The 24,553-nt window shown below is 45.0% G+C and overlaps 1 protein-coding gene and 1 long non-coding RNA gene across 2 annotated transcripts in view; one reads left to right on the plus strand and one right to left on the minus strand.

The window, feature by feature from the left end:
• LOC141129438 (kinetochore protein NDC80 homolog) overlaps window positions 1–24,553 on the minus strand; it is a 70,577-nt gene that overhangs the window by 40,521 nt on the left and 5,503 nt on the right. Inside the window, exons 3-7 of the mRNA XM_073617473.1 lie at window positions 20,876–20,962; window positions 17,523–17,640; window positions 14,339–14,511; window positions 13,187–13,289; window positions 9,545–9,631 (exon numbers count right to left, since the gene is read on the minus strand). Coding sequence (XP_073473574.1) covers window positions 9,545–9,631; window positions 13,187–13,289; window positions 14,339–14,511; window positions 17,523–17,640; window positions 20,876–20,962 — 568 coding nt within the window. The remainder of the gene's footprint in view (window positions 1–9,544; window positions 9,632–13,186; window positions 13,290–14,338; window positions 14,512–17,522; window positions 17,641–20,875; window positions 20,963–24,553) is intronic.
• Window positions 14,175–16,353, plus strand: LOC141129440 (uncharacterized). Its single transcript, XR_012241827.1, has 2 exons — window positions 14,175–14,476; window positions 16,310–16,353. It is a non-coding gene; the product is annotated as an uncharacterized lncRNA (long non-coding RNA).

Here is a 24,553-nt window from a genome sequence, read left to right on the forward strand (position 1 = left end):
CACAATCTTGCCGAGAAGTGTGTAATGGAGCGCGCCGGCGCATAGGCGCGCGCCGACGCCCAGGTCCGGTGATACCCTGACATTGCCCCCCCCAAGGGGCAACCTCCGGGTGCCCAAAAGCCTTTTTTCAGGATGGTTAGCAAAATAGGCTCGAACTAAGCGCCTAGCATGCACATTACTATCAGGTTCCCATGAATTATTTTCTGGGCCGTAGCCCTTCCATTTGATCAGGAACTGGATCTGCCCTTGTCTTCTCCTGCAATCGAGGATAGCCTCGACTTCAAATTCCTCGTTACCATCAATCACAATGGGTTCAGGAGGTCTAGTTCCTCTACCAGGAAAGGGATCAGGTACAGCAGGTTTGAGCAAAGACACATGAAACACGGGATGAATTTTAAGAGAGTCAGGCAGAGTCAGTTCATACGAAACTTCATTAATTTTCCTTCTAACCGGAAAAGGTCCCATAAACCTAGGTGCCAACTTCTTAGAGGGACAAGCTAGTTTGATATTATTTGTAGAAAGCCATACCTGATCGCCCGGTTGAAGCTTCAATTCCCCTCTTCTCCTTTGGTCAAAGATCCTCTTGCTGTCCGCCTGAGCCTTGGATATTGCTTCCTGCAACATCTGGTTGTTATGATTGATGAAGTCTACCGTACTCTGTACTGCTGGAACTGAGGACTCTGGAAGGAAATCGGGTAAAAAGGTTAGATGGAAACCATAATTAGCGAAAAAGGGAGATTGACCGGTGGCTGAGTGCTTGGCGTTATTGTAGGCAAATTCTGCCAATGGCAGTAAGGATACCCAATCATCTTGTGAAAAGGAAGTAAAACATCTGATATACTGTTCAAGAGTCTGATTGGTCCTCTCTGTCTGACCGTTGGTCTGAGGGTGATAGGCCGATGACAAAGCCAACTTGATTTTTAAGGACTCACACAGGGCTCTCCAGAAGCGTGAGGTAAATTGTATCCCTCTGTCAGAGGTTATGTTTACGGGGATTCCGTGGAGTCTGATAATCTCCTTGATGAAGATGTGAGCTGTTTCAATAGCTGACGGAGTTCCTTTTAATGGAAGAAAATGGGCCATTTTGGTAAAACGGTCAACTACCACAAAAATAGCAGAACACCCCTCAGAACATGGAAGCTCTACAATAAAGTCCATGGATATCATTTTCCAAGGCCTATCGGGTACTGGTAAGGGTTTTAACAGGCCCCAAGCTCGACTCCTGGAAGTTTTATTCTGGGTACAGATAGGACAGGAGCTAACATACTTCTCGCAAAAGTCCTTTAAATTGGGCCACCAGAAGGTACGTTGTACCAGTTCCAAGGTTTTACGAACCCCAAAGTGACCTGCCAGTGGGTGATCGTGAAGAAGTGCTAAGACCTTGACCCGAACCTCCTCTGGAACAAAGATTTGACTCCCTTTCCAAAACAATCCGTGCTTGTTACTTAAGGTAATCCCTGTGGGTCTGGCTGATTCAGAGGATGCTTCCTTGATCTGGGAGAGGAGATCAGTTTGTATGAGCAGAAAATTGTTTGCAGGTAAAATGGTATCCGGAGCAGATGAGTCTTTTGGGTTGTCATGCATACGTGATAATGCGTCTGGTTTGACATTTTTTGAACCTGGCCGATAAGTAATGTGGAAGGAAAAGCGTGAGAAAAACAGCGCCCAGCGGGCTTGTCGGGGTCTTAGCCTTTTAGCAGATCGTAAATATTCTAGGTTTTTGTGATCAGTATAAATTAGTACTGGATGCATAGCTCCCTCCAGCAGGTACCTCCACTCTTCTAATGCAGTTTTGATGGCAAGGAGTTCCCGGTCTCCAACATCATAGTTCCTCTCCGCGGAGGAAAGTTTTCGGGAGAAAAACCCTACAGGATGCATATCGTTTTTACTGCCCCTTCGTTGAGAGAGTATCGCACCGACCGCTATTTCAGAAGCGTCCACTTCCAAAATAAATGGCAAGGATGGTTCAGGGTGACTGAGGATAGGTGCTGAAGTGAAAAGTCTCTTGAGATTCTCAAAAGCCTCTTGGGCTAGGTGATTCCAGGAAAAACGGGTATTCTGTTTGGTTAGTTGTGTGATTGGTGCGATTATTGCAGAAAAACCCCTGATGAATTTTCTGTAGAAATTTGCGAACCCGATGAATCGCTGAACCCCCTTCTTGTCTAGGGGTACCGGCCAATCCAGAACAGCAGAAACCTTCTGTGGATCCATCCTGATGCCAGTTGAGGAGATTATCAAGCCCAAGAACTGAATGCTTTCTTGCTCAAACTCGCATTTCTCCGCTTTTGCATAAAGTCTGTGTAAGCGGAGACGACCCAACACTTGGCAAACATGTTTTCGATGGAGATCCAGGGATTCTGAAAAGATCAAAATATCATCTAGATATGCAATCACAAACAGGTCTAGGAAGTCTCTAAGCACATCATTAATCAGGTGTTGGAAAGTCGCAGGGGCATTGCAGAGTCCAAAAGGCATGACTAAATATTCATAATGCCCGAATCGGGTCCGAAAAGCTGTTTTCCACTCATGCCCAGCCCGAATGCGGATCAGATTATAGGCCCCTCTTAGATCGAGCTTGGTGAAAATGACGGCAGTCCTTAATTTCTGAAACAGTTCGGGTATCAAAGGTAGGGGATACCGATTCTTAACCGTGATCTTATTCAGTTCTCTGTAGTCAATACACGGGCGGAGAGATTTGTCTTTTTTAGCAACAAAGAATATTCCCGCACCTGCTGGGGAGGTGGAATGGCGAATGAATCCCTTGGCCAAGTTTTCATCTATGTAAGACTTCAGCACTTCTTGTTCTTTCTCGGATAGAGGGAAGATGCGTCCGAAGGGAATTTCGGATCCTGGCAGCAACTCGATGGGGCAATCGTAGGGGCGATGAGGTGGAAGAGAATCTGCCCCCTTCTTGCTAAAGACGTCAATGTAGTCATGATAATGTTTGGGAATGGCCTGACAATTTTTCTGGTCGGAGTCCAGGCAAAGCAAGGTAGCTTGGGAATCCAGGTCTTCTGCCAAACAGTGTTCCTGGCAGTAAGATGACAGGAATTTCACTTCTCCAGAGGCCCAATGGATGTGTGGGTTGTGAGCCTGTAGCCAGGGGATGCCCAGGATAATGGGGAACATAGGGGAGGAAATGGCATCCAGGATCAGCAATTCCTTATGCAGAGAGTCAATTGTAGTGGATAATGGCTGAGTCTCTTGTGTCACTTGTCCAGATCTGATACGGGAGCCATCGGCAAGAAAGACAGAAAGTCCATGGGTCTTGGTCTGCAAAGGGATGTTATGCTGTTTAGCAAAGTTTAAGTCTATAAAGCAGCTGCATGCCCCGGAGTCAATAATTGCGTTGACTTGGAGTGTCCTTTCTTGAAGCTGTAATGAGAGAAGAATGGCAAGGTGGGTGGAATTGGTAGATAAAGCAGAAAAACTGTTAAGTATAGGAGATGGACACTTACTCATTCTAACTGGGCAATTATGGACGAAATGCCCATTCCCACCACAGTAAAGGCACAGATTTAATTGCCGACGTCGGGCACGTTCTTCAGGGGACAGAGCGGGTCGCATCACACCCAGTTGCATTGGTTCAGAGGTATCTGGTGTGGTATTGACTGAATTAGGACTGGAAGCCAGGGGAGTAGCGTGTTGCAGGCATCGGAGCTCGGGCTGTCATCCAGGTCGGACGGTTGGGTTGAACTGATCGTTCAGATCGTCGTTCTCGGAGGCGACGATCGATTTGAATGGTTAGGGTGATCAAGGCCTCTAAGGTATCTGGAATGCCTACACGAGCAAGTTCGTCTTTCAAGCTTTCAGACAGTCCAATGCGGAACTGGTGACGCAAGGCCGCGTCATTCCACTGTGTGTCCGCGCTCCAACGTCTGAATTCAGTAACATAGTCCTCCGCAGGTCTGCGGCCTTGTTGGAGCGCGAACAGGGCAGATTCAGCCGAGGCCATCAGTTGAGGGTCCTCATATAATTGTGCCATGGCTTGGAAGAAGGCGGATAAGGATTGAGTTAGAGCAGAGTCCCCTTCAAGTAGACGATGGGCCCAGGTCTGAGGCTCCCCTTGCAAAAGGGAAATTACAAATCCAACCTTAGTGGCTTCTAGTGAAAAAGTTCTGGGCTGTAAGGCAAAAAAGAGCTGGCAGGCACTGCGGAAGGCCCGAAACTTAGCCCGGTCTCCAGAGAATCTTTCTGGAATGGGAACCCGTGGTTCAGGCGGGAGCATCACAACTGCGGGTCCTGAAGCAGTCTGTGTTGGAGCAGCAGCTGAAGAAGAGGCAGGGGGGTTAGACCCTGCCAGATTCTGAACTTGTCCCTCCAGTCTGTTGTAATTATCCTGGAGGGCTTGTACTGCTTGGGTGAGGGCCGCCAGGTGTGTGCATATCTCCTTCAGTGGAGAGGTATCTCCTGCAGGCTCAGACATGGCTGCTTCGTACTGTTAGGTACCTGGTAGTAGAGCCTGACTTTGTAGGAGAAGACCTCTCATACAACGCTGGTTCAGGAGTCACTGGAGTGGGAACAGTGATCTCCTGAGCACAGTGGGGTAGGAGTGCCTGTAGAGCGGAGTCTCTGGAGCTGAAGTGAGGAGAGATCCCACAGGGATGGCTGGACTGCAGATCAGGTAGACACTGGAGACAGCACGCAGGAACACTTGTAGATGCAGAGATCACTGGAGCTGAAGCTAAAGGTGCAACAGCAAGGACAACAGCAGGCACAAGCAGGGTCAGACGGTCCGGGTCAGCACGGATATGAAGCAGGCAAAACAGCAGGCAGAGGCAGAGTCGGTAGGCAGGCAAGGATTGGCAACGGTATCAGGCAGGTAGCAGAAGAGTAGTCGGGCAAGCCGGGTCAGATAGGAGCGGAACGGGTAGTCAAACAAGCCGGGTCAGATAGGTAACAGCAATCAGGTTCAGGTTTACATGAATCACAAGCTGAGACGAAGCAGCAATGTGCCAGAGGCACAGGGGGATTTTTATGTGCACTTTGGCGCCAAACCGGCGCTATCGCGAACGCGCGCACGCCCGTACGCGCGCACGTGCACACGCGCGCACGCCCGAGCGCCGCGTACCCGCGCGCGCCCTAGCGCCGCGCTGACGCCCGGGAACACCACAATCTTGCCGAGAAGTGTGTAATGGAGCGCGCCGGCGCATAGGCGCGCGCCGACGCCCAGGTCCGGTGCCGGTGATACCCTGACATATACACCTGAATTGCTTTCCCAGGGTTACCAGAGTACTACCACAACTCCAACTGCATGGATAATGCCGATATCAAGTACTGGTTTGATGGTAAGGATGTTGTGTGGAGTACTGACAGATATCAGGAATTACATGATGACACACATCGTCAACATTGCCGGCAGAATAATATGAAGCTATCGATGTGCCTACAAGGATATAATTTCAATAAAGCTTGTGCTACCTCACCAGGTTATTACTTCATTTGTGGAAAGAAAGCATACACTTGGGTTCCTTTGAATTCTGATGGGGTTTGTTACTTTGGTAGAGTCATGCATGCTACTTGGTATATGGAGGATAATGACTTTCAAGAAACACAGCTCCACAAAATACTTATACACTTTCTTAAAAAAGACTTTGTGCACCTTGTTAAAAAGGGACCTCACTGATCAGTCAGCTCCAGGAGAAGATGAAATCCCAGGAGGAAAAGAGGAAGAGGACTCTGAGATTAATGAGAAAGACGATGATTCTCCTGATAGGCCTACATTTTATCCTAAGTCAGATGATAATTTTACAAATGTTGAAACACATGACAGAGAGATTAAACCATTGTTTTCTATTCCTTGGGTAAATAGATGTTGTATTAAAAAGGCTTTCAGTTTCATCATTGATTTGGCAGACCTGATGGATAACATTACTGCCTTGTATGATAGAAACTTTATAGCCCTTGCTATAGAATTGAAAATGATCAAAAAGGAGGTTTTGCAGCACCGGCTGGTGCTGGATTATCTCACGGCCAGTCAAGGAGGAATATGCGCCATAGTGGGAACTACTTGTTGTAACTACATCGGAAGTGATACTAAGACTGAAGTTGCCATCATTTCGCATGTAGAAAAAGGTACAACAAATGAAGGTTAAATTTCACAAAGAACATACCGAAACTACTTGGGTTGAAGGTAACTGGGAAAGCTGGCTTTCCTGGCTCAATCCTCTCAACTGGTTTTCTGGTATTGCAGGATGGTTTTCTGGAATTTTACATGGTATTTTATACATTGTAGGAATTAGGTGTATATATTATGCAAATGTTGTTTGAAAATCACACGTGCTGGTACTAATATTGGTTCTTCTGAGCCCTTAAGGTCTCGAGTCAGAACTGCTCATGAGATGGTGATCCGTATACCTGGAGATCAACTTAAAGGAGACAGAAGAAGCTTAAAAGGGATACCAAAAGAATTCTAAACACAGGAGGGGCTGTGAAGATATAGGAAAAATAGGAACCATATCTTTTACTTATCCAGAGTTCCTCTTCAATATGAAATTGCATTTTTGCATTTAACTTGTTTTTCTGTTTCTGAATTCTTTTGGTATTGCAACACATGTGGCTGACCAGTTGACATTAAAATGTTCTGCCAATGATATGACACAATTCTCGGAAAAGATGAGATAGGGAAAGATGTTGACATAGAAAGTCCCTGTCCAAAAGTCAACTTAACTTCTTTCCAAGTAATTATTCTTACAATTATTTCTCCCTTTCTGTCAAAATAACTTGACAGTTGAAATTAGCCAGGTCAAAGTAACCCAGAAAACTCAGAACACTGGCCAAGAACTGTGTTGAAATATTGAGTGAAATACTTATTGAAATGCGTACTTGTGATGTGTAACTTTGGGCTTGTGCCCACCATAAGATTACTGTATGACCATTCTCTATAAAACCCCTACTGCCTTGTAAACTTCATCGCATTGTGAGTACAAAGATGTGCGATCCATTCTGAAGTAAACATACATGAGACATGCAGCTGGCGTTGATGTCCTTTATTTCAAGGTTCAACTTTACAGACCCCTGTACGACCAGAGATACGAGGGACACACGACCCCTGTACGACCAGAGATACGAGGTACAGAAGGACACACGACCCCATACGACCAGAGATACGAGGGACACACGACCCCTGTACAACCAGAGATACGAGGGACACACGACCCCTGTACGACCAGAGATACGAGGGACACACGACCCCTGTACGACCAGAGATACGAGGGACACACGACTCCTGTACGACCAGAGATACGAGGGACACACGACCCCTGTACGACCAGAGATACGAGGGACACACGACCCCTGTACGACTAGAGATACGAGGGACACACGACCCCTGTACGACCAGAGATACGAGGGACACACGACCCCTGTACGACCAGAGATACGAGGGACACACGACCCCTGTACGACCAGAGATACGAGGGACACAGGACCCCTGTACGACCAGAGATACGAGGGACACACGACCCCTGTACGACCAGAGATACGAGGGACACACGACCCCGTATGACCAGAGATACGAGGGACACACGACCCCATACGACCAGAGATACGAGGGACAGAAGGACACATGAGTCACGACCCCCGTACGACCAGAGATACAAGGGACAGAAGGACACACGAGTCACTACCCCCATACAACCAGAGATATGAGGGACAGAAGGACACACGAGTCAAGACCCCCGTACGACCAGAGATACGAGGGACAGAAGGACACACGAGTCACGACCCCCGTATGACCAGAGATACGAGGGACAGAAGGACATATGACCCCCGTACGACCCTTCTATGACCATACAGCAACAAAATGTATTATTTGATCCCCTGCAGATTTTCCCACTTACAAAAAAATGAAGAGTCTATAAATTTTTATCATAGGTGTAGAGACAGAATATCAACAACAAAAAAAAAATCCAGAAAAAAAAACACGATACAAATGGGAGTTGCAGTTCGGTGAGTAAAATAAGTATTTGAACCCCTACCAACCAAAATAATTCTGGCTATCACAGACTGGCTACAGTATGTGCTCATGTGGTAGTCCTGTCAATGTAAGAAGGTGCTCCTAATGACAAATGGTTATGTGTATAAAAGACACCTGTCCCTAGAATCTCTTTCTTCCATTCAAAGCTCACCATCATGGGCAAGACCAAAGAGCTGTCAAAGGACATCAGGGACAAGATTGTAGACCTGCACAAGGCTGGAATGGGCTACAAGACCATCAGCAAGAATCTTGGTGAGAAGGAGGCAACGTTTATTCACAAATGAAAGAAATACAAAATAACCATCAATCGCCCTCAGTCTGGAGCTCCATGCAAGATTTCTCCTCATGGGGTGAGGATGATCATGATAAAAGTGAAGGATCAGCCCAGAACTACACAGGAGGAGCTTGTGAATGATCTCAAGGCAGTTGTGGCCACAGTCATCAAACAAACCAATGGTAACGCAATACGCCACCATGGACTGAAATCCTGCAGCGCCCGCAAGCCCATCTGAAGTTTGCCTATGAACATCAGAGAAGGACTGGTAGAAAGTGTTGTGTTTAGAGGAGACCAAAATTGAGCTCTTTGGCATTAACTCGACTCACTGTGTTTAACCACTTCCCATCCAGGCCAATTCTGGCACTTCGCTCCTACATGTAAAAAATCTTTTTTTTTTTTTTTTTTTATAGAAAATTACTCAGAACCCCCTAAACATTATATATATATATATATATATATATATATATATATATATATATATATATATATATATATATATATATATATATATATATATATATATATATATATATATATATATATAATGCTTTTTTTAGCAGAGATCCTAGGGAATAAAATGGCGGTTTTTATGTCACACGGTATTTGCACATCGATTTTTCAAACGTGTTTTTTTTTTTTTTTTTTTTTAAAAAACAAGTTTCATGAATAAAAAAAAAAAAAATTAACCAAGTAAAGTTAACCCAATTTTTTTGTATAATGTGAAAGAATTTTGCTACGCCGAGTAAATAGATACCCAACATGTCACGCTTTAAAATTGCGCACACTCGTGGAATGGCGCCAAACTTCAGTACTCAAAAATTTCCATAGGCAACGCTTTCAATTTTTTACAGATTACATATTTAGAATTACAGAGGAGATATTGGGCTAGAATTGTTGCTTTTGCTCCAACACACGCGGCGATACCTCACAGGTGTGATTTGAACGCCGTTTACATATGTGGGCGCGACTTGCGTATGCGTTCACTTCTGTGCGCTAGCACGTGGGGACGGGGGCACTTTTTTTTGGATCACTTTTATTCCTATTACAAGAAATGTAAACATCCCTTGTAATAGGAATAGTGCGTGACAGGTCCTCTATGGAGAGATGTGGGGTCAATAAAAAAAACTAAAAATAAACTCTCAGCCTTTCCAGCCATGTCCTCGGCTTTGTTTACTTTCGCCGGTCCGGACGTGGCGTCATAACGTCGCCGATCGCAGGGGCGATCTTTGGGACACATGACCCCTGTATTGTCATAGATATGGGATAAAAAGGGACAAAGGTGACCGTACCTGATTGAAGTCAATCCCATTCTCACTTTCTGCACCCAACTGAGGCTCCTCGAACACATGACTCTCCTGCTGTATTGCACACATCAGCTGATAAAAGGAGAAAAAAAAAAAAAAAATTAAAAAAATAAATAAAGTTTCAGCAGACTGGCAAAAAGTAAAACTACAGACTACAAACACAAAACCCAACAACAAATCTGTTAAGCTTAATTGGTTTTACAATGAAGGGGGAAGGCTCACAGATGTATTAGGAACAAAGAATACGGAGGAGAGATGGGTTTGCTTTAAGAGTATATTAAATAAGGGCATTAGCCAATGTATCCCATTGGGTAATAAATTTAAAAGGGCAAACTAAAGTCCTGGATGGCTTAACTCCAATGTAAAAATGCATATAAAAGCAAAAGGAGGAGACCTTCATAAAATACAAGGTTGAGGGATCATCATCAGCATTCAGACTTTATAAAGAATGCAACAAGAAATGTAAGGATGCAATTAGGACGGCTAAGATAGAACATGATAGACACATAGCGGAGGAGAGCAAAAAAAATCCCAAGAAATTCTTTAAGTATGTAAACAGTAAAAAAGGGAGGACAGACCATATTGGCCCCATAAAGATTGAGGAAGGACATCTGTTTACAAAGGATGGGGAGATGGCGAAGGTATTGAATTTATTCTTCTCCTCAGTCTTCACGAGTGAATCGGGGGGCTTCAGTAACCAAAACTACAGTGTTTATCCTCATGACACAACACAGGAAGCACCTCCATGGTTAACAGAGGACAGAATTAAAATTAGACTTGAGAAACCTAATATTAATAATTCACCGGGACCAGATGGCTTGCATCTGAGGGTACTTAGGGAACTCAGTCAAGTGATTGCCAGACCATTGTTCCTAATTTTTACAGACAGTCTACTGACTGGAATGGTACCAGCTGATTGGAAAAAAGCCAATGTAGCACCAATATTTAAAAAGGGCCCAAAATACATCCCTGGGAATTACAGACCAGTTAGCCTAACATCAATAGTATGTAAACAAGAATTTAGTAATGAGAACGGTATCATTAGCAGTAATCAGCATGGATTCATTAAGAATCGTTCTTCCAAAACCAATCTAATAACCTTCTATGGGGAGGTGAGTTGCCATCTAGATAAAGGAAGGCCGGTAGATGTGGTGTGTCTGGATTTTGCAAAAGCATTTGACACAGTTCCCCATAAACGTTTACTGTACACAATAAGGTCAGTTGGCATGGACCATAGGGCGAGTACATGGATTGAAAACTGGCTACAAGGACGAGTTCAGAGGGTGGTGATAGATGGGGAGTACTCGGAATGGTCAGGGGTGGGTAGTGGGGTTCCCCAGGGTTTTGTGCTGGGACAAATCCTATTTATTTTGTTCATAAATAACCTGGAGGATGGGATAAACAGTTCAATCTCTGTATTTGCAGACAATGCTAAGCTAAGCAGGGCAATAACTTCTCCGCAGGATGTGGAAACCTTGCAAAAAGATCTGAACAAATTAATGGGGTGGGCAAGTACATGGCAGATAAGGTTCAATGTAGAAAAATGTAAAATAATGCATTTGGGTGGCAAAAATCTGAATGCAATCTATAGACTGGGGGGGGAACCTCTGGGGGGACCTAGGATGGAAAAGGACCTGGGGGTCCTAGTAGATGATAGGCTCAGCAATGGCATGCAATGCCAAGCTGCTGCTAACAAAGCAAACAGAATATTGGCATTAAAAAGGGAATCAACTCCAGAGATAAAACGATAATTCTCCCGCTCTACAAGACTCTGGTCCGGGTGCACCTGGAGTATGCTGTCCAGTTCTGGGCACCAGTCCTCAGGAAGGATGTACTGGAAATGGAGTGAGTACAAAGAAGGGCCACAAAGCTAATAAAGGGTCTGGAGGATCTTAGTTATGAGGAAAGGTTGTGAGCACTGAACTTATTCTCTCTGGAGAAGAGACGCTTGAGAGGGGATATGATGTCAATTTACAAATACCGTACTGGTGACCCCACAATAGAAATAAAACTTTTTCACAGTTTAACAAGACTCGTGGCCACTCATTAAAATTAGAAGTTTCAACAAACTATTAGATAAGCACCTGAATGACCGCAACATACAGGGATATACAATGTAATACGGACACATAATCACACACATAGGTTGGACTTGTGTCTTTTTTCAACCTCGCCTACTATGTAACTATGTAAACACAGACACCATTTACATCATGTGATCCCAATGACCATTCTCAGAGATCCTAAGGTACAAAGCCAATTGGATTGGCTCTGTAAACAGTGTTTGCAGCAACAAAGCTCGCAGACACGAGTGCAACATTAACAACAGGCACTGGGTAAATAACGGTCTACCTGTTTGCCATTTAATAACATAACACACATGTGCGGCAGCAAAGGATGGGCTTTAACACCTGCACATAGGCGTCACTGAGCAGCCTAGGTTTCTGTGCTGAGAGCGCAGTCACTATTTTCCCAGCACAGAGACTGAGCTGTCAAAGACAACTCTCGGTCCACACCAACGATCAGTAGCTGGCATGACTAGCTCCCAATCAGGTGACCACTTTGACAGCGGTCACATGATCTCCAACCCCTCCCTCCCCGTGGGCATTCAGAACCTTTTATTTACAGCAGTGGTTCTCAACCTCGCGGTTGAATGACGATTTTCCAGGGGTCACCTTATCCTGGGCTGTTCCTTAAGCCCGCACGGCTCTTCCAGCCTTTTTGCGGCCACCCGGCTGAGCTGTTCCTGGAGCCCTCGGCCGCACACTCAGCCTCTTCGCAACGCCCATTCAGTTCACGGCATGGCTGGGGGCAGAAACTAGAGGTCAGCTGACTGGTAAGGAATGTGAAGTGGTAAGGGCTGGAGGAGACCCTATCTCCTGATTTCGGCATAGGTGTCACTGCTACGAGACACCACAAAAATCAGAGACACAGTGAAGCTGGAGACACAGTGAGTAACACTACCTGTGAATATAGATGCCATTAAAAGTCCCCACTACAGTTCTCAGATCAGTAGATGACCTTGATAAAGAGCACCTAAGTTGGCTGATCAGAACTCCCCGCCAGCACTGCCACTCATCCCAACTCCCCGCCAGCACTGCCACTCGTCCCAACTCCCCGCCACTCATCCTAACTCCCCGCCACCGCTGCCAGTCATCCCTTTCCCCCCACCAAGGAGTAAGAAGGAATACAAAAAGAGAATACATGGAAGGGAGAGGAAAAAAGGGGAGGAACAAAGAAAAAAGGGAGAGAAAGAATAAGAGAAAGAACAAGAAAGATGGCAAGAGAGAGGGATGGGGGGGGGGGGGATAGGATAGAGAGATAAAAGAGAAAGAAAGGAGAACAAAGAGAGAGAGAGTAGAACATCCTAAAATGTACCATTCAGGGGGTTTAATACTGTACAAGTGGAAGGGACTCAGGGAGCACTACATGTCAGTGGGTTAGGGGGTGCAAATTACTTGTCTTGCCTTGGGTGGTGACAACCCAAATTGGGGAAATTTTACCCAAATGTGGAAATTTTATCAAGGGGTCACTGCACTAGAGGGTTGAGAACCACTGTTTTACAGGGACGCCAGGGAGGATGAGAAGGGGTAAAGAAAATTCAGTATCCATATTGAAAGTCGTTACCTTAACGCAGTCTATTAGCCAGACTAGAGCCGCCACGATCTGCGGCCAAGTGTGGGGGGCTCCGACTGTGTACATGGAGCTTTTTGACAGAGGAAAGGGGTACCTGAGAAAGAGGAAAAAAAAAAAAAATGTAGTTAAAAAAAAATAAATAAATACATACTAGCCTGCTACATTTCTAGGAAGGAGAGGGGTGGAGGAGCTAGGCCAGCACAGACAGTATTTAGACAATCCCAACAGTAACGTACACATTCTCAGCAGTAATAAAAAGGCACATTCCGTATTAAAGAGGGGATTACCCTATTAGATTGCAGGCTCTCAGGTTCAGGGCGCTCATAACCCTCTTGTATAGTAACTGTACTGTCTTCCTTTATAATGTAAAGCACTGCACAAACTGTTGACACAATATATTAAAATAAATAAATAAATATTCAACAAAGTCAAAACTGCCACAACAATACAATGGAAGATATTATACAGAAGGGCTCCATTCGTATTGCTATCAGTAGGCTTGAATCTGTCCACTGCCATCTCTCACCAGGTACCATTCTAAAGCACTAAGCACGGTCTACAATGATCGGAAAGCCTGCACCACTGTATAGAGCAGAGATACGTACTGGCATTCCTAGATATTACTGCCTTCTAGTGGTAGATTGTGGTATTAACATTTGAGCACAGAACAGCACATTACTCTCTGCTAAAAACAAATTGTTCACAGGTCTCCTTCCATTGTATCTTCCAAAAAAGAAAAAAAGTGAGAGGAATAATCCTCATTTCAGAGCAGTGGGAGGAGCCATGGAAATAGTTACTTTATGCCCCAAAATCCATATGCACATCCATAACTAGGCCTGTATATTGCAAATATAAACACATTTCTGCCAGACTGCATACAGCTGTTTCAGGCTATTTGGCCATCATTATTGCAGTGTATGGAAACCATGGCTTCTTTGGAGTAATACTTGGGACTTAACACAGTGTGACCATATGGAGAAGGGGCTAAAGCAATCAAAAAGCCCTTCAAAGAACAGAAGGGATTCCCCAGTCTCATTCCATCACATATCCCAAAATTAAGACATTTATTCCTCATTTTAGGACAGTGGGCGGAGGACTCAAGGCTTTTCCCTGTCAGCAGGTCATGTCGGAGGAGACACTCACCCCAGGTCTTTGAATATGCAGGGGATCTCCTCCTCAAACTTGGTGCCCGGGAGTTCATAGTTCGGGCAGATGAAGCTGTAGATGAAGGCAAATATCTTCAGAAAATCTTTGGTTGAAGGACCCTGTAGTGATTTCATGGTGAGGGTCTGGGAGTAGCCGTTCTCATTCAGAAACTGCGGGGAGAAGCAGAGAGGAGTCCGAGTGAAACAGACAAAAAGCTGGGGTTTGTTTTAATTTATTAAATGTTTAATCTGCTCGGGTTGACGAATTCAGATGTTTGGGGTGATCGTTTCTGGCAAAGCTGACAATTAAGTTCGGCTTAACGTTCTACCAGTTTTTTAAACTGCCAAGACTCGGCTGAAGGCATGGAAGAACTTGTCACTCTTATGCCCTGTACACACGATCGGACATTGATCGGAAATTCCGACAACAAAATCCATCGGATTTTTTCTGACGGATGTTGGCTCAAACTTATCTTGCATACACACGGTCGGACAAAGTTGTCAGAAAATTCAATCGTTCTGAACGCGGTGACGTAAAACACGTACGTCGGGACTATAAACGGGGCAGTGGCCAATAGCTTTCGTCTCTTAATTTATTCCGAGCATGCGTGGCACTTTGTGCGTCGGATTTGTGTACACACGATCGGAATTTCCGACAACGGATTTTGTGGTCAGAAAATTTTATAGCCTGCTCTCAAACTTTGTGTGTCGGAAATTCCTATGGAAAATGTGTGATGGAGCCCACACACGGTCGGAATTTCCGACAACAAGGTCCTATCACACATTTTCCGTCGGAAAATCCAACCGTGTGTACGGGGCATTAGGCCGTGTTAATTTGATAAAAATGAAGATACTCCCTAAATTCAATTATCTCTTCTGCCACTCTCCTCAGTGGATTTCAAAATCTTTTTTCAACCTTTTTGTGGGGTTCTCGCCCCCGCAGTATAAACTGGCCAAATTAATGAGAACCACTTCCAGAGGTGGTTTAGCCCTCCCAAACATTTATAAATATTTTCTGGCTTTGCAATTGGCGACGGGCAGATGGTGGTTATGTACAGATCTGTCAAACACCTCCACGGTTTTGGAGGCGGCAGTACTGCAATCTCTAGAGGCCCTCCAACATTTACTCTTCCGAGGTCCTCAAGCCCCTACCCCCCCCCCCCCCCCCCCACACAATTTCCTGACCCCTTTAATGGTCACCACTCTGCAGGCTTGGAAAAGGGGTCTGGCTTACGAAGCTTATGCACCCATGACCAGAACCCCCAAATACCCCACTATGGTCAATCTAATTTTTTTTACCTTGCCAGACCCTCAGGCCTGGGCCAAAAATAAAATATCAATATATCTCATGTTGTGGATAACAGATCCCTAATCTCCTTAGCATGATGTCCACTAACTACAATAGTCCTGCCTCCTATTTTTTAAGATATCTCCAGTTTTCTCATGTCTTCGGCAGTTAATTCCCGCATGGTTCTCGAAGACTGGTGCAGTTGGACTTGGAGCATTTGCTCCGGTCTGAGTGCACTGACAAACCTACCTGTGTCGTAAAACCATTTGCCTTTGGCCTCCTTCCCTGATCTTTCTGCCCTCCGGCAGCGGTGGCTGTGGGATATTGCGGAACACCACGATGAGGACTGGGAGGCCGTTTGGGATTTTCCCGTTTGACACCTGGTTTCCTTACGGGACAGACTCATACCATTTAAAAATTGTGCATAGAGTCTACTAAACCCCGTATAGACTTCACAAAATTAATGTTTCTGTTCCCCCAGAGTGCTGGCGCTGTGGCCACTCTCCTAGTGATTTCATTCACATCTTCTAGAATTGTCCCGTCATCGCTTGCTATTGGGGGCAGATGGTCTCCACTGTCAATATGATCGCTATCAGTATCTGTTTATTAGGGTTGGTTGAAGAATTGGTCCCCACAGTAGCAGAAAGGACCATGATTGGTCTCTTTTTTTTATGCCCGCAGGCCATTACTCAGGAAGACGAAGAAGAAAGAAAGAAGAAAGAAAGTTTAATCTGCTCGTATTTTTGTATTTTTTTTATTCTTTAAAGTAAAAGCAAAAAAAAGTAGAAACTGGCCACCATATCTTTGGGGAAACCCCCACAATCTGATTATATTTTGATTTTCCTCCATCCATTTTCATTACATACCTTAGTTTTAGACCCAGAGTGCGGAAAACATCACAGCACCCAATCTCAGTACTCCTCTCACTGATGCCAGGAGTGGGCAGGCTCTTAGGAAGGAAATGCCCCATTTACCTAAAGCCGTAATCACATTATGCTGGAATCCCATCTTGTTTAAAGGAGGCGGGGTCTTTCTTTATGTGTCCACAATGCTGTCTGCATGACATGGACATTTCCGATTGGATGACCAGTGGTAGTGTCCGCCTAGTATCCAGAAGAGGAGTGACAATACTGCAAGGGGACGGCTATCCCTACAGTGATCACGTCTCCTCTGCACTATGTTGAAGCTGATCACAGACTATGCTCAGTCAGCTTCTTTTCCAATAGAACAGCCGGCATTGAACCTGGAAGTGCTCAGAGCCGAGTGCTTCTGTGTTCATACTACCGAACGAAGAACAGCGCACAGATCTCCCGCTACTCTTCCAAACACCCACCATGGAGGTCCTGGACTACATAGAGCGGTGGCAGTACAAGAGTTAACAAGGTGGGGGCTCTATGATCCCATTTATTACAACATTGTACCTTCAGGCTCAACTTAAAAAAGAGGAGCTCCAGTCTGGGGGAAAAAAAAAAAAAAAATGAATAATGTAGCTGCTGACATTTTTAATATAAGGACATTTACTTGTCCAAGGATACCATGATGTTGATCCCCCGAGCCAATTCATCAATCGGCTGCAGGTGAAGACATTGTAAGTAAGGGAAACTGGCAGTGAAGCCTTCAAGTTTTACGAATGTTTTGCTACTGCGCATGCGTAAGACGCGCTGTGCTTTCTGAATGGTCCCAGAAGGTAGTGGGGAAGGAGGAGGGGCCGGAAATTCACGTCGATCACCTATCTTACTTGGAAGTGGGAGCGGGTACCTGTCATAACGAGGTACTCGCTCCCCCACCACCCAAAAAAAAAAAAGTGCCAATTGTGGCGAGGGGGAGAGTGCAAGCAAAGCTTCCCCGTTTGGGTGGAGCTCCGCTTTAACATAAACACAAAGACAAGGCGCACCTCGCACAGCTGCCGGATGCACTGCTGGATGAAGGATTTGTCATGGAGGGGTCTGGGGTCCTTTATCTTCTCGGAGCCTCCAAAAGTCCCATACTGGCTGTTCCTGTTTCCGCTGGCCCTGGAGAAATAGGATGTAGTCAGATCAAAACGGTCACAAAAATTGGTTCCTGCCTGAGTCCCCCACCCGTCCCTCTTTACATGATGGTGTTATTCCATGTAAAATCACCACCAGGTATGGAAGCTGATGGCAGTGGGTAGAATGGTGGCTTAATAGTTAGTACACCTGGAAGCCAGCACTGGGTTCCTCGGTTTAAATCCCAATCAGGACACTACCTGCATGGAGTTTGCATGTTCTCCCTGTCCTTGCATGGGGTTCCTCCCACACTCCAAAGACACGCTGGGAGGTTAATTGCCTCCTGTCTAAATCTGCCCTAATATGTGTATGTGAGATAGGGACATTACTTCATAAGCTCCAGAGGGAAGGCACTGGTTTGTATGTACAATATGTAAAGTGCTGTGTACATTGTTAGCTCTATACAAATCCCTGTAACCACTTAAGGATCACCCACTCTCAATGTACAGCGATTTATTTCAGCAGGTCCCGGCCAATGATTCAAGGCCAGAACCTGCTGATCGGCTGTGTCCTATCACAGCCCAGAGCACTGCATTGACAAACACAGGGCTCTGTACAGAGGGAACAACCTGCTTGTTCCTTCTCCCTGCTTTGCAAACTGTTATTTAGTAAAAAACAGCACACATTGTTAGGCAAACAGTTGACCCTTTGATCGCCCCTAGATGTTAACCCCTTCCCAGACAGTGCAATTAGTACAGTATCATTACTGATCACTGTATTATTGTCATTGGTGAGGTCAGTTAGTGTACAATTGCCCACTGCACTACCACAGTCCCACTACAAGTCGCTTTTTATAATCAAAGATGTATCAAAATACATTTTTGGCCTAAATTTAAGAAATTTGGTTTCTTTTTGTATTTGATATGTTTTATAGCAGAAAGTCCATTTTTTTTTTGGTCCTAATTATAATAAAAAAAAGTAAAGGACCCAGTGATGATCAAATACTAACAATGAAAAAAAAAAAAAAAAAAAAAAAAAAAAGGAAGAAGAAGAAGTATAAATTTAATTTGGGTACAGCGTTGCATGACTGCGCAATTACCAGTTAAAGTAGCGCAGTGCTGAATAGCAAAAAAAAAAAAAACAACCTGGCCATGAAGGGCAGCTGAAGTGGTTAATAAATAAAAGGGATCAGCAGCTCACCCCAAGTCAGGTGGAGAAGACACCAATGTAGGCATGTGGAGAGGGGCAAAGGGGGAGGGGATAATACTGCTTGGGATTTCACAATGTGATGTCAGCTCACCACAGGAAGTTAGGAGCTCATTGGATTTCTGGCAGGATCAACAGGCGTTTTTCTGTACGCCGAGCTTTCAAAAGGGATAAAATATGGTGAAATGTGCGTCTTTAGCAGAGATGTACTTCAGCCAGTACACAACGTAGAAATGCAGTCTGGATGTTTTTTTCTGAATGCACATTTTTAATGCTTTCCAGTGCATTTTTTCTCCCCTCTTTTTTAAGCTTAACGTGATACTAAAGTCTCTTTTTTTTGTTAAAAATAACAAACATGTTATACGTACCTGCCCTGTGTCATGGTTTTGCACAGAGAAGACAGGCAGGTAAGGGAAGGTTAATGCACAGAAGACTAGGCATGTCTCTACTGCATTAAAACTCCTGCCTGTCCATCATTTTTTAATAAAAGTGACACTTCATACATTTTTTTCTCAGACACACACTTTATGAAAAGTGCCATTTAACCACTTCCCGCCCGCCCTATAGCGGATTGACGTCCGGGAAGTGGTTCTGTTATCCTGACTGGACGTCATACGACGTCCAGCAGGATAACATGTCGCAGCGCGCCCCCGGGGGCGCGCATCGCGGCGATCGGTGGAGCGGTGTGTCAGTCTGACACACCGCTACACTGATCTTGGTAAAAAGCCTCCGGCGGAGGCTCTTTACCACGTGATCAGCCGTGTCCAATCACGGTTGATCACGCTGTCAATAGGAAGAGCCGTTGATCGGCTCTTCCTCACTCGCGTCTGACAGACGCGATTAAAGGAGAGCCGATCGGCGGCTCTCCTGGCAGGGGGGGGTCTGCGCTGATTGTTTATCAGCGCAGCCCCCCCCCGCAGATCACCACACTGGACCACCAGGGATCGCCACTAGGACCACCAGGGAAGGGGCAACATGTGGATGGCCAGGTATGTACCCCATGGCCATCCACATGTGCCCAGTGTGCCAAATCTGTGCCAATCAGTGCCCACAAATGGGCACCATTATGTTGCAGTGATGCCCAGCAATGCCACCCTTAGGGGCATCACTGCAAACAAGCAGTGCCATCAGTGCCACCCATCAGTGTCCATTCATGCCACCTGTCAGTGCCCATCCGTGCCCATCAGTGCCCATCTGTGCCAACTATCAGTGCCACCTATGAGTGCCCATCAATGCCACCTATGAGTGCCCATCAATGCCACCTATGAGTGCCCATCAATGCCGCATACCAGTGCCACCTATCAGTGCCCATCATCAGTGCCCGTCAGTGCCACCTCATCGGTGCCCATCAGTGCCGCCGTATCAGTGCCCGTCAGTGCAGCCATATCAGTGCCCGTCATTGAAGAAGAAAACGTACTTATTTACAAAAAAGTTTTAACAGAAACAAAGAAAAACTTGTTTTTTTTCAAAATTTTCGGTCTTTTTTTATTTGTTGCGCAAAAAATAAAAACCGCAGAGGTGATCAAATACCACCAAAAGAAAGCTCTATTTGTGGGAACAAAATGATAAAAAATTTGTTTGGGTACAGTGTTGTATGACCGCGCAATTGTCATTCAAATTGTGACAGCGCTGAAAGGTGAAAATTGGTCTGGGCGGGAAGGTGTCTAAGTGCCTGGTATTGAAGTGGTTAAAGAGGAGCTCCCCAGAAACTCTCCCCCCCCCCTTTTTTATTTCCCATCTTACTGGTTATTGAGAGTTCTTAGCAGAAAGAACAACCCAGCCTTCTCCTGCGGTCACATACCGACTCCCTTGCTGCCATCTTTCCTTCCTATGATATTGGGAGCCGGCTGTCTGTTCCAAGTTCTTGCAGCCGGCCCCCAGTGACATGCTGTCAGGTCTGCACTCTGTGTGTCTACACTCCTTCAGCATCCTGGGATATGTGATGGGGATATCCTAGGGAGCTGCAGGACAGTACTACCTAGGTAAGAATGGAAGCGGGGGAGGGGCAGGAGTAATTCAGGGAGGAAAAGTTACATTCTATAATGAAGGTCTCCTTTAATTTCAGTCATTTTACCTCTTTCCAAAGAAGCTGGTCTTCCTCTCCGAGGTCCCAGAAGTCGGCTTAGTTATACTGAGCTTACCCAGCCCAGGCCTCTCTTTGCTGGAGAAAAACCAAAAACAAGCTATTACAATTAACCAATTAACCCGGCTTTTTCTGACACACTCCGTTTACACGTTTAAATCAGTATTTTTTTGCTAGAAAATTACTTATAACACCCAAACATACAGTAGCTCACAAAAATTAGTACACCCCTCACATTTTTGTAAATATTTTCTTCTATCTTTTCATGTGACAACACTGAAGAAATGACACTTTGCTACAATGTAAAGTAGTGAGTGTACAGCTTGTATAACAGTGTAAATTTCCTGTCCCCTCAAAATAACTCAACACACAGCCATTAATGTCTAAACCGCTGGCAACAAAAGTGAGTACACCTCTAAGTGAAAATATCCAAATTGGGCTCAAAGTGTCAATATTATGTGTGGCCACCATTATTTTCCAGAACTGCCTTCACCCTCTTGGACATGGAGGTCACCAGAGCTTCACAGGTTGTCACCGGAGTCCTCTTCCCCTCCTCCATGACGACATCACGGAGCTGGTGGATGTTGGAGACCTTGCGCTCCTCCACCTTCCGTTTGAAGACGCCCCACAGATGCTCAATATGGTTTAGGTCTGGAGACATGCTTGGCCAGTCCATCACCTTTACCCTCAGCTTCATTAGCAAGGCAGTGGTCGTCTTGGAGGTGTGTTTGGGGCCGTTATGTTGGAATACTGCCCTGCGGCCCAGTCTCTGAAGGGAGGGAATCATGCTCTGCTTCAGTATGTCACAGTACATGTTGGCATTCATGGTTCCCTCAATGAACTGTAGCTCCCCAGTGCCGGCAGCACTCATGCAGCCCCAGACCATGACACTCCCACCACCATGCTTGACTGTAGGCAAGACACATTTGTCTTTGTACTCCTCACCTGGTTGCCACCACACACGCTTGACACCATCTGAACCAAATAAGTTTATCTTGGTCTCATCAGACCACAGGACATGGTTCCAGTAATCCATGTCCTTAGTCTGCTTGTCTTCAGCAAATTGTTTGTGGGCTTTCTTGTGCATCATCTTTAGAAGAGGCTTCCTTCTGGGATGACAGCCATGCAGACCAATTTGATACAGTGTGCGGCGTATGGTCTGAGCACTGACAGGCTGACCCCCCACCCCTTCAACCTCTGCAGCAATGCTGGCAGCACTCATACGTCTATTTCCCAAAGACAACCTCTGGATATGACACTGAGCGCGTGCACTCAACTTCTTTGGTTGAATGGTGAGGTCTGTTCTGAGTGGAACCTGTCCTGTTATACCGCTGTATGGTCTTGGCCACCGTGCTGCAGCTCAGTTTCAGGGTCTTGGCAATCTTCTTATAGCCTAGGCCAGGGGTCTTCAAACTATGGCCCTCCAGTTGTTCAGGAACTACAATTCCCCTCATGCCTAGTCATGAATGTCTGTGAATGTCAGAGTTTTACAATGCCTCATGGGATGTGTAGTTCCACAACAGCTGGAGGGCCGTAGTTTGAGGATCCCTGGCCTAGGCCATCTTTATATAGAGCAACAATTCTTTTTTTCAGATCCTTAGAGAGTTCTTTGCCATGAGGTGCCATGTTGAATTTCCAGTGACGAGTATTAGAGAGTGAGAGTGATAACACCAAATTTAACATATCTGCTCCCCATTCACACCAACGAGTCACATAACACCAGGGAGGGAAAGTGACTAATTGGGCCCAATTTGGACATTTTCACTTAGGGGTATACTCACTTTTGTTGCCAGCGGTTTAGACATTAATGGCTGTGTGTTGAGTTATTTTGAGGGGACAGCAAATTTACACTGTTATACAAGCTGTACACTCACTACTTTACATTGTAGCAAAGTGTCATTTCTTCAGTGTTGTCACATAAAAAAGGTAGAATAAAATATAAAAAAAAAAAAAAAAAAAAAAAAGAAGTTAGGGGTGTACTCACTTTTGTACGATACTGTATATATTAGAAGTAGTAGCTTTGCAACTCTTAGCAAACACCCTATTGGTAGGTGTACAAATCACACGACCTCTGTCAATATTTCACAGTGAATGAAAGGATTTACCCTCTAGCTGCCAAGGGAGAAAAACACAACTCACTCCATTTAGCTCATGTCCCCCTTCATCCCCCAATGTTCTCTGCTCAATGCACTACATTTCAATTCGACAAGAACACTACAGATCGGGAAGTAAAAACAAAAAACTAAAATATGGGATTCAGGTCTGGGCTCTGGCTGGGCCATTCCAAAACTTTAATCTTCTGGTGAATCCATTCCTTTGTTGATTTGGATCTATGCTTTGGGTCGTTGTCATGCTGAAAGATGAAGTTCCTCTTCAAGTTCAGCTTTCTAGCAGAAGCCTGAAGGTTTTGTGCCAATATTGACTGGTATTTGGAACTGGTCATAATTCCCTCTAAGATGCTGCCACCACCATGTTTCACGGTGGGTATGGTGTTCTTTTGGTGATGTGCAGTGTTGTTTTTGCGCCAAACATATCTTTTGGAATTATAGCCAAAAAGTTCAACCTTGGTTTCATCAGACCATAACACATTTTCCCACATGCTTTTGGGAGACTTCAGATGCGTTTTTGCAAAATTTAGCCGGGCTTGGATATTTTTCTTCGTAAGAAAAGGCTTCTGTCTTGCCACTCTACCCCATAGCCCAGACATATGAAGAATATGGGAGATGGTTGTCACATGTACCACACAGCCAGTACTTGCCAGATATTCCTGCAGTTCCTTTAATGTTGCTGTAGGCCTCTTGGCAGCCTCCCTGACCAGTTTTCTTCTCGTCTTTCATCAATTTTGGAGGGACGTCCAGTTCTTGGTAATGTCACTGTCGTGCCAGATTTTATCCACTTGATAAAGACTGTCTTCACTGTTTTCCATGGTACAGTGCCTTGCAAAAGTATTCACCCCCCTTGGCTTTTTACCTATTTTCGTTAAATTACAGCATTTGTTTCAATGTTTTTTAAAATCTGAATTATATGTGATGGATCAGAAGACAATAGTCTAAGTTGGTGAAGTAAAATTAGAAAAATATATACATAAAACTATTTTTCAGAAATAAAAAACTGATAATTGGCATGCAAAAAGCAAAAGGAGGGACTTTGGACTTTTTAGGCACGAGTACAAAAATAATTAATGATAATTGGCATGTGCGTATGTATTCACCCCCTTTGTTAGGAAGCCCATAAAAAGCTCTGGTGCAACCAATTACCTTCAGAAGTCACATAATTAGTGAAATGATGACCACCTGTGTGCAATCTAAGTGTCACATGATCTGTCATTACATATACACACCTTTTTGAAAGGCCCCAGAGGCTGCAACACCTAAGCAAGAGGCACCACTAACCAAACACTGCCATGAAGACCAAAGAACTCTCCAAACAAGTAAGGGACAATGTTGTTGAGAAGTACAAGTCAGGGTTAGGTTATAAAAAATATCCAAATCTTTGATGACCCCTAGGAGCACCATCAAATCTATCATAACCAAACGGAAAGAACATGGCACAACAGCAAACCTGCCAAGAGACGGCCGCACACCAAAACTCACGGACCGGGCAAGGAGGGCATTAATCAGAGAGGCAGCACAGAGACCTAAGGTAACCCTGGAGGAGCTGCAGAGTTCC

Source organism: Aquarana catesbeiana, linkage group LG02, assembly GCF_042186555.1.
Source record: "Aquarana catesbeiana isolate 2022-GZ linkage group LG02, ASM4218655v1, whole genome shotgun sequence".
NCBI lineage: Eukaryota > Metazoa > Chordata > Amphibia > Anura > Ranidae > Aquarana > Aquarana catesbeiana.